The sequence below is a fragment of the Aythya marila genome, assembly GCF_965140915.1.
Source record: "Aythya marila genome assembly, chromosome: 14".
Lineage (NCBI taxonomy): Eukaryota > Metazoa > Chordata > Aves > Anseriformes > Anatidae > Aythya > Aythya marila.
The window spans coordinates 6,269,374-6,284,379 of record NC_139055.1 but is presented as its reverse complement, the minus strand read 5'-3'; the positions used below and the strand labels follow the sequence as shown (position 1 = coordinate 6,284,379).

Below are 15,006 nucleotides of genomic sequence, written 5' to 3'. Positions count from 1 at the left end.
ATAAATTAAGTACACGGATAATAGAAGTTTAATAGTAAATTCTAAAACTTTACCTCTTATCTTCTCATATAAGGAAAACCTGTTTTTTTTTTTTTGTTTATTCATTCTAACAAATTAACCAAAAAAACACATCTTAAAAACTAGTGCCAGCTATGGTATATTTGAAAAAGAAAACAAAGAAATGATTTTGCAAGGAGAGAGAGTTACATGGTTGTAATTTTTTCTGTCGTATTTGTTTTATGCATTCTGCATATACTATTTCCATACCCTGCAGATCAAAAGCAAAATTACACTTGTATGCTTTTTTTTTTTTTTTAATAAAGGCAGCCATGTAACAAACAATTTCCAGACCTAAAATGCAACCTGAACACAGTGAAAGCAAATTCAATGCATAAATTTTCTTTCATTAAAAGTAACAGGACACTTACAACTATTCCTTTTTACAGAAACTACAAACCTACAAAAACTTGGTAACGTTCCTTTCAAAATATTTAAAAAGCGATTGTAAGCGATGAAGTTAGTTGGAGTCTAATATAAACACTTGGTGTCGAAGACCTGTTGCAACTGAATACTTGAGTGGGAGCAGTAAAATGAAGCAACTTATTATGAACAGTTTTAACAGCGCTCTAGGGTAAAGCTGTTATGGTCCTATTATGTTTTGGAACTGCTGGAATATAATTTGAATACATAAAATCAACCCACACCTATCAATCAGTAGCCCAGATCAAACACCTCACGAGTATTTGTATCTTTGCTGAAATCCAGTTAGAGCTGCTAAAAGACAGGCATTCAAGTTAAAGTGATAGAAGCAACAATTTTACATGAATGGACACTGATCTACGAAGGTAGAGCTCCAAAGGTCTGCCATGCGAACCCTGTACCTTACAAAAGGCTGATATCAGCTGTACTAAATTGCAGTCCTGCTACACACTCCAAAAATCAAGCAGTGCTCAGGAATATGAACTAACAGGATTTTTATATTACAAGACAGGCAAAGAATTACACTGCAGAGGAAATGTTAATGAATACCTACCGTATGTGCAAATCATTTTACTAGCTTCTCTGAAGAGAAGAATTCCATTTGGAGATGATACATCAAAATTTAAACGTTGTGATCTAAAAAATAACAGCAAAAATATTCAGATGGTCATCGAAGCAGAAAACTGCAATGGATTCATTCCCTAAAACAAAAAAAACGTATTTGCTGATTACAAAGTACACTTACTTGATAAATTATTTCTAGCTTTCAGTCCAAAGATGTACAGTTTCTTAGGCAACAGATTTAGATAACTCATCATGTGATAAAATACAAAAAGAAAATTAACCAAAAATAGTGACCAGACATCGTGTGTTTCCTTATGCAGTGACTGGTGAGTATCTTGTGCCTTATATAATCCAGAAGAATGCTGCAGATTTTCTACGATCCAAGCAGTTAGGCTAACACCTTGCTTCTGTTCAGTTTTTAAAATCAGCTAAACCCCACTTGTTATTCTGGTACATAAAGTCCGTGGCCATCATGAGACAGTTCTCCACGTGTAAATTGCAGTAAGCACTTGCCATGAACATTCAGACCTGAAGAAGACCAAACCATGTCGTCTCCCCTAATGCAAATGCTTCAACAAAGCCAACAAAAAACATTTTGTTCCCAATTTGGAAACACAGTAGAGCCCTTGCCTAAGTTCCTGTTGTATCTTTCTATTTTTTTTTGTGATAAAGAAGCCTAACTTCTAGTTTATGCCTAAATGAAAACCATTAAGTACTTAAAAATTAATTTTCAACACAGATCTTAAGCTTCTGAGTAACTTGCAAAGTTACCCTTAGTGTTTATTTAGACCAAAAGGGAAAGGATACATCACTGAGTGATGTACAACAGGAAATCCCCTGCTGACCTATTTGGTAGTCCTCACTTTTGATGATATGTGTAGTACTTGTACTACCCTTGTCACAGAGACAGGGGCAGGCATCTTTCATTCCTGCAAGTCCAATTTTTTTTTGTTTTCTGAGCCCATATCTGCAGGGTTCTGTGCTGCAAATTCTGGAGTAAATCTGGGTGTTTATAAATAAATAAAATGTGCCTTGTATAAAACATTTGTGTATTCCATATGCACGACATGATAATGGCTTGCAGAGGCAAAAAAAAAAAAACACAACAAAAACAGCACATCTTCTCAATGTCAGAGTGGCATAATGCACAATCTGATACTCTGTAACATATTTTAACCATGTCAAAGTATATTGTATAATGCATTCTAACCTGTAAAAGCTAATGCAGTACACAACTCATGAAGAACTCCATCCCAGATGATGTTTTCTAAAGGGAACAAGGCAGATTTTCTGAATACCAATAGGCAGAAGAATAACATGAATATGGAAAGTAGCTTGAAGAGCCATCTTTTGCATAAGATTTATTGTTCCAGTTCCTCTTTGCTTTCGTTTACTATTATTAGAGTTCTGTGTTTAGGTTTTAACAATCTCCTCCTTGAAATGTGTTGCAGCCCCATTAGAGCATACTGCTTGTGCCTTGCATCATGAATAAAAATAGGTTCAACTTCTCCAGCCTTTATTATACTATGACCAGGACAGAAGACATAACGAACCTACACAAACCGAAGAGGAAGCCACAGCGAGCAACTCAACACAAACGAGCAGGGAGCTCTGCCTCGAGGTCTGTGTAGCCATTGAGGGATTAGGAGTACATCACACACACTCGTGCTTGACTGGGAGCCAACTCGGAACAAAGCACCGATTTCCTATCACTAGATTAAACTAAATATTTTTTCAAACTTCAAATATTGCAACTTTTGTTCTTTGTAAGTTTGATTTGCAAGGCAAAATGAAAAGCGGCGAGAACACATACTTTTCTGCTGAAAACCCTAATTACTTTGGTCATGAAGATAACCAGTACAGAGACATTACGTATCAATTTTTCATTTCAAAGTCTTTTTTTTTTTTCTTCCTTTGGGCAATACACTAAATATTTCTGAGTGTAATGATAGTTTCCCCAAATAAATTGTTCTGTTAATTGTGGTAAAACAAAAATTTCATTCTAACACCTGCAATGCAAAGTATTGACATCACCTCCCAGAATTGTTCTGAGGTCTCTTTAGCGAGCCCATGGAGAAGAAATTAGACATGGGAGAAGTTACCTACAAGTCAGTTATAAATACTGCTGTATTGGATAATATTCTTTCCTATTTTGGCTAGAAGAGTTGAGCTAAGGAAAGAAACTGTAAAGGGAGTTGCAGTTTAAGAAGTACATATGTACACTTGTGCTTGGCTTAAGGCAAAAATTCAGCCTGCAGCAAATCTTGACAGTAGACTATTTTCAAATATTTAATTATAAAGTCAGAATTTAACTAGCTTTTTTTTGTTTTGTTTTTCCTAGTTAAAGCATACAATTCCACTAACGTGTAATATAAAAATCACAGCAGTCTCTCTTTCTCACACATTCCCGTTGATAAAACAATACATTGACACTGAAAGCTGAGCTCTGTTTGTTAACTTTGCTCCAAAATACAAAAGTAGCAGTGTTAAAGACAAAGTCAGACATCATAAGGATCAGCAAAAGACAGAAAGATAGGATGCAGAATGCATACCACTGCAGTATTCATCACTTACATGATTCTCATGTGATTCTTACCTGTTTTGCATGAATTCTGCCATCAGCTTCAAGATAGGAGTTGTACATGCAGGTTCCTGGTACCACAATTCAATAGCTCTTTGCAGAACAGAAATGTATGCAGGGTATCTTCACCAAAATTAAGGTTTGTACTGACAAAACAATGTCTTCCAAAACTTCCCCTAAATCTAAACTACGGTGTCAGACGGGTGGGCCAGATACAGACCCTGACAGCTCCTTCTGACAAGGAGACTACCAGAGCTGTAACAAAGGAAAAGGAAAACGTTTTGTACACGTGAAGCTAACTTACCAGTATAGATATGAGGTTGGCTTTTAATGAATGGCAGAATTTAATTGCATTTAAAACTAGAAAAATTTACACATCAGCAAATCCTAGGGTCCACAATTTCGGTGCCACCTCCTATGTATTGCATTTGCTATATAGTGGTTGGGAATAGCTGCCTTGCATGAAGTTTGTTTCCAGAGTATTCAAGAAAAAGAATTCAGATAAACTGTGCGGGGGAGGCCAGGAGTTAGATTTCTAAGAACTCTTTCAGGAGGGCTGTTTGCTCGTCGGTACCCAAGAGATACCAGTTCTTCTAAAGCAGGATTTGAAAGAATGCAATATAGGAATAGAGTCTCGTAGCCTCTGCAATGTAGCTTAAAAAAATCTTATGAGTTACTGCCTGTATCAAAATATTTGATATGATGATTTGATACATAGCTGACCCCTAGTTTTCCCAACATGCTGAGAAAAGGGTTTGGATAAGAATGCAGACTGGTAAATGGAAGTGAGGAAGCACAGCTTGACTGGCAAAGAACTAAACAGTTTTTATGATACTGAACCAAGAGATTCTAACTGCAATTTGCTATTAAAATATGATCAAGCCAATATAGTCCATGGTATTATTTAATATTAAATTTATTTTTCATTTCTAACTTTGTTTCATCTCATATAATTCTGCTTTATTTAACTGACCGCACTAGAAATAGTGACTATTCTTAGGAAAATGCTATTGCCTATTCAGAGCATAAAGGCAACTACTGTGAATCTTACCAAGTAGAATACATGCCAAGCACTCAGCACTGGATTGTGAAATAGAAGTCTGAAATGTGTAAAGGTTTACTTGCTTCTAGGATATGTGGACAGTCATGTCCCAGTTCAATACAGCTCTTCTGATGAAGGCAAAGCCCTCACACATGGCACTACTGATGAATGACAGTGCTGTGCAGACAGATGGAAGGCATTCTGGCTACTGCTGTCTGTCTGAGGCATCTAAAGACTTGTGCATTTTTGCAGCCAGCTGCTTGAGGCACTGTAGGCATAAACTATATATAGCAGAAAAGGTTGATGCGAAATAGACTTCTAGACCTTGTCTCTCTCTCCTTTAGGGAGTTCTTTACATTTTAAATTAGATAAATTAGAGCTAAACATACTATGGAGAGTTACTCTGTAATATACATGGATTTAAATTCAAGTTCCATTTGCCTAAAATACCCTCAAAGGGCACAGATGATCCATGCCACCTCATACCTTTATAAATTCACTAATGCCAGTTGAATTTTTATCTGAGGTGGACTTCCAATGGGCTCACTCTCAACTAGAGGATGGCCAAAATACTCACAATACAGCAGATGTCATGTAGGGTACAGAACTGAACTGAGCTGAGCTGTTGATTCTCCAAAGTCACGCTTCTTCCTTGGTGGAATGCAGCAAAGCCCCATTTTGTAAGTTTGTGGGGTAAAAAACAATTGCCTTTTCAGATTTCAGAGAGAACAGAGTAACTTGACAGCCAAATCCACAGCCAGAATATAAGCCAGCCATATCAAAGGCTGCTAATATATCCGGTATGATTGGTTATCTTAATTCAAAAGTTTGAGCATTAAGCCCACATTCACTGTCAAGCAAAGACTGAAGCTGTACTCAAGTTTTATAAATGTTAGGGGTCAACAGAAAGGCTTCAGCAATTTGCTATATAAGAAACCAAACAAATGATAAATTAGCTTTAAAAACAACATTATTTGTAAGTGTTTTCAACCACAAGCTTCAAGTGATCTGGCTAATTCAGCAACATAAACTGACCAGTCAGCTTTATTGGTCAAGCTGAAAAGAATGCAAATGGGAAGAAACGATGCTAAATTTTGAATCAACACAACTGGCAGTAGCAGCTATTAGAAACACATTAGTAGATCAGGTAGCCTCATCTCATTGGAAAAGCTGTTTAAGGAAACATCCATCTCTACAGTTGTTGGGCTCTTTCAAGTTTGTAATTCTGAACCCTTAAAACATACAAACTTAATATTTCTGATTCTATTTTTCAAGAACTTTTTGATCAAGCCATCTTACCATTACACACGTTTTTATTTTGTTAAGAAATACCATACAAATTTGGATAAATAAGCATTAATGGTAGTTTGATTTTTTTTTCCTAGTGATCCACGCCTGAAGAAGCATATGCTCAAACATCCAAATATCAAGGTCAGTTGCAACTTTTAAATGACCATCCACTAGATAAAGCATCTCCAGGATGGATGAATTCTATAAAGGTAACGGTTATGGTATCTCTACCTATATAGAGATCTTCATAAAAAAAGGCAGAATATTTCAACAATGTCATGCACTCATGCATACACATCCCATGCTAGCTAGCAGACTGCAACTCTGAGCCAACCTAGTCATGTAATTCTTGCAACCCATTTTCTTATTGCAACCCTTTTCTTTTACAAACAACGTAAGTCATTAAATACTGAAAATCAACTGGGAGGAACAGAGGAAAAAAATGCCTTTGGGTTACCACCTAACTTTAAGGACCACTAAATGAAAGTAACAAAAAAGTGGATATTACTCTCAACTCACAACTGAATCTCCATAGACTTATCTGACTGCAAGACCCAGGACCCTTAAACTACAGCCTCACATTAATATGTAATAAAACAGATTAAACATTCAAAATCTCATCCAGGCTCTCTTGAAGTAAATAACAGAATGAAACGTACCATTAAGAAAATCGGACTTTGATTCTACTCAAATTGGCATGGGGGTTTTCTGAGGCCTGAACACCTGCATGTTGAGGACTGACCTACAAATTACAGAGACCAGATGTTATGATTACAAAAGGCAAATAAACTTTCCAAAGCCACGGTACTGGAATCATCATTGACAGCTTGACATATCAATGTTTCAGGAAGAATAAATGACTTTCATATCCTTTTTTTTCCCCCCTTCTTTTTGTTTGTTTGTATGATGTTTTTCTTCATCTTTCATTACTGGAACTCTTTGGGAAGATGCTATACTTAACACCTAAAACTGCTTAAAATATTTGGAAATATTTTAATGAAGTCTTTTGAGAGATCACCTAATGCAACTTTAAAACAAATTTTACTATTATTATCAGTATTTTCTCTTCATCCCTTGCCAGAGGAAAACTATAAATCTTGTCTCAGCTGAATGAACACCATTTATCATATTCATTTTCTTGTCAATACAATTATGAAAAGCCTTTGGCCTTTTTCCAAGGAGCCTGATTTGCTAGAGAAACTCAATTAGTATAAGCAAGCCTGCTACAAAACAGCCCTATTTGGCAATCTAGTGCAGCTTCAGCATACCTGACGATTCACCTCTAAAGCACGATCCTAATAACTCAATCACAATGGCAAAAGAGAGCATACAATGCTGTTGTCCTCCCCCGCTCTCTGCAAGACCAAAAGGACTTAAAAGAGATTATTTCTGCTCATTTTTGCCATCTACTGGACAAAAGTTAAATCCTAAACACTTAGGAAACAACACTCGGGGAAAAAAAAAAAAAAAAAAAAAGAAGAAGAAGAAGAATCGCTCACCTGAGAGAATACTAAGTGTAATTTGTTTAGTTATGGACAGGGATTAGCTCCAAAGTATCTCCTGCAATCACTTGGAAAGTTTATTGATGCTGCCTTCTGCCAGTGATTTACAAACGATTATTTCTGCGTGTCTTCAGTACAGAATTATCGTCATCTTATGGTATTAAAAGCCAAGGCTTTTATCCCTTGCCTAACTGTATTATTTATTTACTGAACAAATGCAAGAAAATCTGATTTATTTTGGCTAATATTCTGTATCTGCTGTTTTTAATACTGAAAGACTAGGGCTTAAAATATTACAGAATAAAATCTGTTTGCAAAACAGCTTGTACTTGGTATATTAAAACCAATTTTTAATTTTCTGATGCTATATTTGAAACTACAAAAGAAATATATTAATCAATGGACATTTAAACTTAATATGATAAAATCAGCATCTGACCATTCCTTCTCTTCCCATTTCCCTTTCTGTCCTTATATACAGTAAATAAGAGCTGAGATAATAGCAGCTTATTCTGCTGTAATTCTCTGGATCAATATTTGGATGAAGCTGGACTCAGCCAAATGAGGTGAAATCCACTGAACAGAAGCATGCATTTACCATTTACAGCCAAAGGTGGGAAGGAAAGAATTTTTAAACCTGTGCAAGGGAAAGGTAACTGAGAAAGCCTGGGCTTTGAACGCCACAAAGATGTATTTTAGTCTGTTTATGCTGTTAATACAGATTAATGAAATCCCCAGAATTTAGGCTGTTTTTATTTTTTGAAATTAGTTTAATTCATAAAATAGAATTAATAAAATATTTTAAAAAATCACTCAGAAAAGGGTCCTGAGGATTACATATCCTAGATCCTTTCATAAAAAACCTCCTCCATGTATTATATGAATCTTTTTCTTTTTTTTTTTTTCAGATGGAGAGGAGGTAAGTCTCTCTTATACCTCCCTCTACAGCTGGAGATTTGTACTTCTGCACAGAACAGCACGATATTCATACTGCACTAGGAAAAACAAAGTAAAAAATTTGAAATTGATGCATTACTGATCTACTTTTATACATTGTCCATGTTCTATTATTATGTTTTAGGGTAACATAAGCACAAACAGTACTAATGAAGTTAAACGTACCCCGATGGTGCCCACTAGAAAATGAGATGCTAATTCACAGTCTGGCTTCGGTAGATTTTTTTTTCCTCTAGTCCTCTAAAACTGAAATTAAGTAATGCTTTCCACTGATTTTTCAGGGAAATGAAGATTATACTGCCTTCTGTTTTGGATTTTCTTTCTGCAAGCTGTGTCACGCAAGCAGAGCCTGCACATGGAGAGAATCATTGCTGGCTTGTGAAGGTCTTAAAAAGGGCTTATCTGAATTCTGTGGTCATCAGAATTCTAGCACCCACCACATAAGGACATCTACCAGATCCTATCAGGCTTTGTTGGACAGCCTTTAAGTCCTCTCAGGCTAACTTCCTAGCCAGAATTTCTGATAATGCATTCCTCTTTTATACTCCCCAAAAATAAGTGAACAGCAGATTTTCATTATGTACTCAAAGTATTTTTAAAAGCTTGATTTCTAATAAAACATGCAATTATACTTTAACATTTTTTTTTTCTGTCCGTAAAATAAACAAATGCATAATTCACTTCCACAGCTTTGAGAACTAAATTATAAAACCCGTAATTTCAGTTACTTCACTACATATTGCAGTATTTTGTTATTAATATGACTGTGTGCCTAAAAAGAATTACAGCTACTGTATTTATGAAAATACAAAACATTTCTCTAAGTATTAAGAAAATACCCGTGAGTATTATCATATTTCTTGGCATAAAAATGTATACAATATTGAAAGCAAATAGAACTGCATTATCATTATTTATTGAAGAAAGCTAGAGCCTAAAGATTTTGATTTTGTTTTCAGACGTCCATTTTCTTCTGATCAAGAAGACTGCAGGTGTTGTGATATTAATAGAGTTGACATAAATAGAAAGTAACTGACTAAATTAAAGACATGATTCATACCAGAGAGAGAAATCTCCCCAGATAGCACTTGTATAGTATTTTTTTAAGCACTTTTGATGTTAAACCAAATGTAGGTACATTGTGCTTTGAGTTAAAGACACAGCTTTCTCTTTGTGAAAACATTATGGATTTATGAAAGGAGAGAAACCATTTGGATATGTTTTCTAGATTAGTAGTGTGACATAACAAAAAAGTGACCTCTCTGTGGTCCTTCCCAGTTAACTGCATGGTTGCCATTGTGCTGTAATTTTAGCTGATTACACATTAGTTCATTTAGCTTTGTTTCCTCTTCCCCACTGTGCCATACTATTAAACTAATGCAAGGGGCCTGGTATCCCTCTGTGCACAGAGCTGGTATTGTCATAGTGTAATAAGGATACATCCAGTCAAACAGCATGGTGTAGCTGGTCTTTGTGTTTAGTGCAAAGGCAATCCCTCGAAGATCTCTTGCCAGCCCGATCAACATACGCTGTCAGTGGGAAAGAGACACAGTAATTGATTTTCACGTTAGCACAGAGCAGATGGAGTAATAATCAGCCAATAATGACCACATATCTGATTTTGATTCATTAGTTTAAATGTCTCGCTCAAATCCTTTTTTATAAAAAGCACAAAGATTCTTTCAACAAACAAGATTTCCACAAGTTTTATAGTGCTAACACTAGCAAAATGCTTAGGAAATGCTTTTGATTATTCAATATCCTATACTAATGAATAATGCAAATTAAAACATAATATATGAACACAGTGTATTAAAGTTTAAGAGTGCTTCCTGCGTTAATATATTTAAAGTAACAATAAAGCATTAATTTAAGCTTGTAATATTTTAAATGAGGTCTAAGACTAATTGGTACTCATAACAAGCTACAATTAAGGTTACACTGAGATTCTCATTGTATTGTTATTTTAACTTTTTTTTTTTTTTTTTTTAAATCATCTTCCAACTTAGGTTTCTTCAAAAAGTCTTTATTTTATTTCCAGAAGACCCAGCTAACATTTATCTGTATTAATGTTAGTTCTGAAACGATTTTTTCCCCCTTTAGTGACTGAATAGTGGCTTCAGAACCCTTTCAGCTCAAAAGCAGACAACACTGTGTAGATAATTAGCCCCTACTAAAGGGCTGTTTTCAGGATAATTAATAGAAATCATTAAAAAGAATACCAGTGAATGAAAAAATATTTTCACAATACAAACCAACTTTCAAATGTAGTTAAACAACTATTCTCTTTTTGACAATGAACTAGTATTAATAAATTTTATCCATATGTTGCAAGGTGGGGTTTCTAGGGCTTTTCATTATGAAAGACCACAGCACTGCAAAGCTTAGTAAAGAAAAAAAAAATCAAAGAAGCATGGCAACAAAAAAGTAAGGAGCTTGCTTTTTAAAAACAGAGTTTTCAATAATGCAGCACTTGATGATAATATTGTAATATTTATAGCACTGAGAAATGCAAAAGGTAAGATTCACATATTAATTCTAAATGGTCACATAAAAAGCAAATTACGGCTGATGCCTTGTTAAACTGCTACATGTAATCTTACACAAGGGCTAATTTCTACTTTTCATATACAGACACATTAGTCCAATTGACTTGGATGGCACACACGTAGATTTATCTGAGGATAAATTGAGTTCCCTACGAAATGCTGGTAAGGTTGCTAGGAGTATTTTAATATTTGTGTTTCCTTTCTGTTGTGCATTGTAATGGCCTGAACTTGCAAGATGCTCAGAGGTCTCAACTCTCATTAACTTTAATGGAACTCTGAAATCACTAGAGAGGAAGTGTTCAATACTGAGAAGATATGACACAAAACTGTAACTTTATCCTTATATTCATTGTATTTTCATACTTGGTGCATTGTTTTGTCCACACAGAAAATAAATATTTAGCAGATACAGCTGCCAAAACATCAAGAATGAAAAGAACTAGGAGCAACACTTGATACTTCTTTCCAAAGGGGTACAGAGATACAACAGCATATACAAGGAAGTGGAAACCTTCGAGTGATTTGGGATCTTTTGCCCATTCTAACCACGGCAAATGATGTAAGCAAGACTGCACAAAGAAAAGGCTGATGCAAGGAAGAAGGGGAGCTACAGCCCCTGGCAAGACATGAACTTGCCTTTGTTTGAAGATGCACTCAGAGGGAAAGAACTCGCCATCTTACTGCGGTCTCTGGAACATGGACTAGATAAACACAACCAGCCAAACATATATTCCCGTAACAGGCTTATTCTGTCTTTATAAAAACAACTGGTTGTAAGAAAACACTCTTTCACAAATGTATTTAGAAAACAAATTGTTTGTGAGCATTATAAACTGTTAATACAACTTAATGTGCAACATACTTTAAACTACGGCTCCAGATTTGCGAGAGCCCATACAAATACCAGGTAATTTCAAACAACATTTGACCTTCAATTCTAAAGAAAGGAAAAAAAACACTACACATGCTACATATCTCGGCTTTCTATTCTTTGGCTTCAGATGTTGCTATTAAAAAGTCCATACCACTAACCACAATATTCTTAATAAATTACCTCAATCTACAAAGCACCATAATATTCTTATGCCATAAAATAACAGTGAACTCGGTGGTTTAGTTATTATCCATTGGAACTCAACTTTAGGAAATAATGCCAACAGTTAGCAGTATCAGGGCAGCCTGAATCCTGAGATAAACCCTGCTCCTGTTAACTGTCTGGCAAAAATACCTTTAAACTTAATCTGGAACAAAAATCATCCTAAATTCCACATTTGCTTAAGTCACACTTAAAAAGAAGAAAAACAACCCAACCAACCACCAAACCTACAAAACTTCTGAGACACCCGAGTTTATTAGTCCATTGCAAGTTTTCAAAGAGCACCTGTATGCACAAGATTTATTAGTGACAAACAATATTACAAACTTGTACATCTACTTTTAGTATGTCATGCTGTGGGACTGAAAGAGCCCTGCAAACTTAACAGTACAATCTGAGGAATACAGTAAGATAGGGCTTCATTCACAACTGAACACCAGCCATTTCTGGGCCAAAGTGACAGCTGATAACAACAACAGCAACTGCAAAACGAGTAAGATGAGAAGTGAAGCACAGTAAATAAAAAACACGTAGTAACAAGAGCTTGTCAGTAGTATGTGGGCTTACACATTGATTTTCTTACTAAGGAAAATTTTGTTTGAATTTCAGTTTCAAAACACTCTTCCCTGAGCACCAAAGAGATAGGTCTCCTTAAGATTAATTAAAACAAACTGATTTTTAAGAATTCTTGTGTGTTGGCTCACAGTCCCGAATAAGATTTTTCAATGGATTTTTAAAGGAAAAGAGAGGATCATTTAAATATTTGCAGGAAAAAAAACCAACAAACTGTGACTTGCCAACATGTGCCAAGTGTCTGACTAACACAATTTAACACAGACGAGACTACTCACGCCACCCACCCCCAAAATGGGGTTTGTAATGGAAAGTCTGACAGACCCTTAACTATAGTGGCACTACTGGGTGCAGCTATAATATTACCCTCATAATTCTACTATATAATAACAACAAAGGAAAAAAAAGGTGAAGGGTCATTGCGCTTTGTCTTTAGAATTAAGATGGCTGTCTTCATCCTTACAGCATACTCTTAATTCTGGAGACACGTCTTAATAACCTCTAAATAGTTCCAACAAAAGAGCCGTGTCAGAGGAATGAGCAGGCCCCAAGGTGTTTCAACTGGAGTGTTTTCATCTGCCTTTATTGCTCTATCCCTCTCCAGAATTAAGGCAATAACCTGTGATAAATTATTCAGGAACTGCTACAGGGATCAAAGCAAAATCATTCTGTTAAAGTGCTGTTTGCAACATTTGGCACTTAGTGTGAAAACTTTTAATGTGTGCAAGCTGAAAATCAAGGATTTTAAATAATTTAACAGCATGGAGTTTCTACAAACCAGCTAAAGATAGCATGTTGCTATTTAACTGCTTTTTCCTCAGATACTTTTTTTCACGCGTTTCTATCAAACCTGATGATGTCACAACCATAAACAAGGTACGACAGAGATTCCGGCTACCCAGTCGATATATTACTTAACTGGATTGTCAACAGGAGCCTTTGAAATTCTTAGGAGAAAATTAGCCACTGTTTTAATATTGGACATCTTTCCTATTAATATAAGACTGTGAAGAAAGAACCAGCAAAGGAAAAAAAAAAAAAGGCAAAAAGGAAAGTACGTAATTACTTAAGCCATCTTCAATTATATTTGATCTCACTGGAAAAGAAGCCTAAACATATGTTTTGTATGCAGATTTAATGATTACAAATGTATTTTAAAAAGAAAGAGCTCCCTTGCTGTGATTGTTTTTCAATGGTGTATTTCAGAAATATTAAACAAAAACCCTAGCCAGTTAGAAAGTCCTAGTAAAAACCACAAATTAAATGAATTTGGCAGTCCTGGACCATTTTCATAGTGATATTTTAACAGTGTCATCTCCCTGTGGATTGGAATACTAAGCATTTTATTGAAGAACTGAACTGTTTTTGTTTTCAGTACTTGCAAAATGAAGTACCTGAAAGCACTTTTGCATGTATTATTTATTCATCATGATAGAAAAATAGCTTTAACCTAATAAATTATGTTTAAGAGAATTTAGAGCAAAAGTTTTGTTTATGATAAAGCAACAGATTTAGTTCTTTATCAGTAGCTTAAAGCACCAAGTTTTCTTTATACAAATTAGACAGATGGTGCTTACAGTAGAATTTACTAAAGGTCTGTCACAACAAATGCAGCCAAGCTGCATATTTAATCACTGCAGAACCTTGTCTACCTGCAGCTGCCAACTGCTAATCCAATTTCCCTGATAAATGTGGCAAGAGACACGATCAGCAATAAAGAGCATCTAACTCCATTTTCCTGCAGGGCGTCTTTTGATGAACATTTAGGACGGAAGCACGGAGTGCACTGTGTGGCCCTGGCTTGTGGCAGCTGCATGCATTTTGAAGACACAGTTCTCAGGTTACTCACTTAATTCTGCCACTATCATTATGTTGCTATTGATCTCAGTAGCTCTTGTCTACACAGCATTACTCTAGATGAAGCTGAATCAGGCAGTTATCATGCATCAAACTTGCTCAAAAGCCTGGAGATTTCCCCTTAATTACTTGTGATTTTATTTGCAAATACCGTTAAAGTGTAATCAAGCAGTCACTTTCCAGGGTCGTTAAGAACTTGCTAGTTTAGGAATATATCACTGGCACTCCATTAAAATTTCTCTACTAAGATGGTTTCAAGCAAACCAGACAGGACAACAGCAAAATTATTTTAATAAACGGAACCCTCATGAGGTAAATGCAGTTTCCTACAGAAGGATAATGCTATCCAATGACCACTTTGTTTCAATTTTTAGGATTTTAAACTTTAAAATATAGAAGATGATTCCAAAATAGTTTAACTGTATTTAACAAATGAAACATGATTAAAATCAAATACATAAAAAACAAATGAGGAAACTAGAATTAGGTAAATATTGAAATAATATCTGGTACTA

General features: G+C 35.4%; 1 protein-coding gene across 6 annotated transcripts in view; it reads right to left on the bottom strand.

Annotated features, from left to right (window-relative positions):
• The window catches only part of RANBP17 (RAN binding protein 17), a 162,503-nt gene that overhangs the window by 41,992 nt on the left and 105,505 nt on the right, over positions 1-15,006 (bottom strand). For all 6 annotated transcript variants that reach the window (XR_014318437.1, XM_082771276.1, XM_082771278.1 and 3 more), the window contains 3 exons: positions 9,857-9,945; positions 3,641-3,748; positions 1,034-1,116 (listed from right to left, as the gene is read on the bottom strand). Coding sequence is in view for 5 of the 6 variants with exons in the window: in XM_082771276.1 (XP_082627402.1) it covers positions 1,034-1,116; positions 3,641-3,748; positions 9,857-9,945 (280 nt within the window). In the remaining variant the exon portion in view is untranslated. The remainder of the gene's footprint in view (positions 1-1,033; positions 1,117-3,640; positions 3,749-9,856; positions 9,946-15,006) is intronic.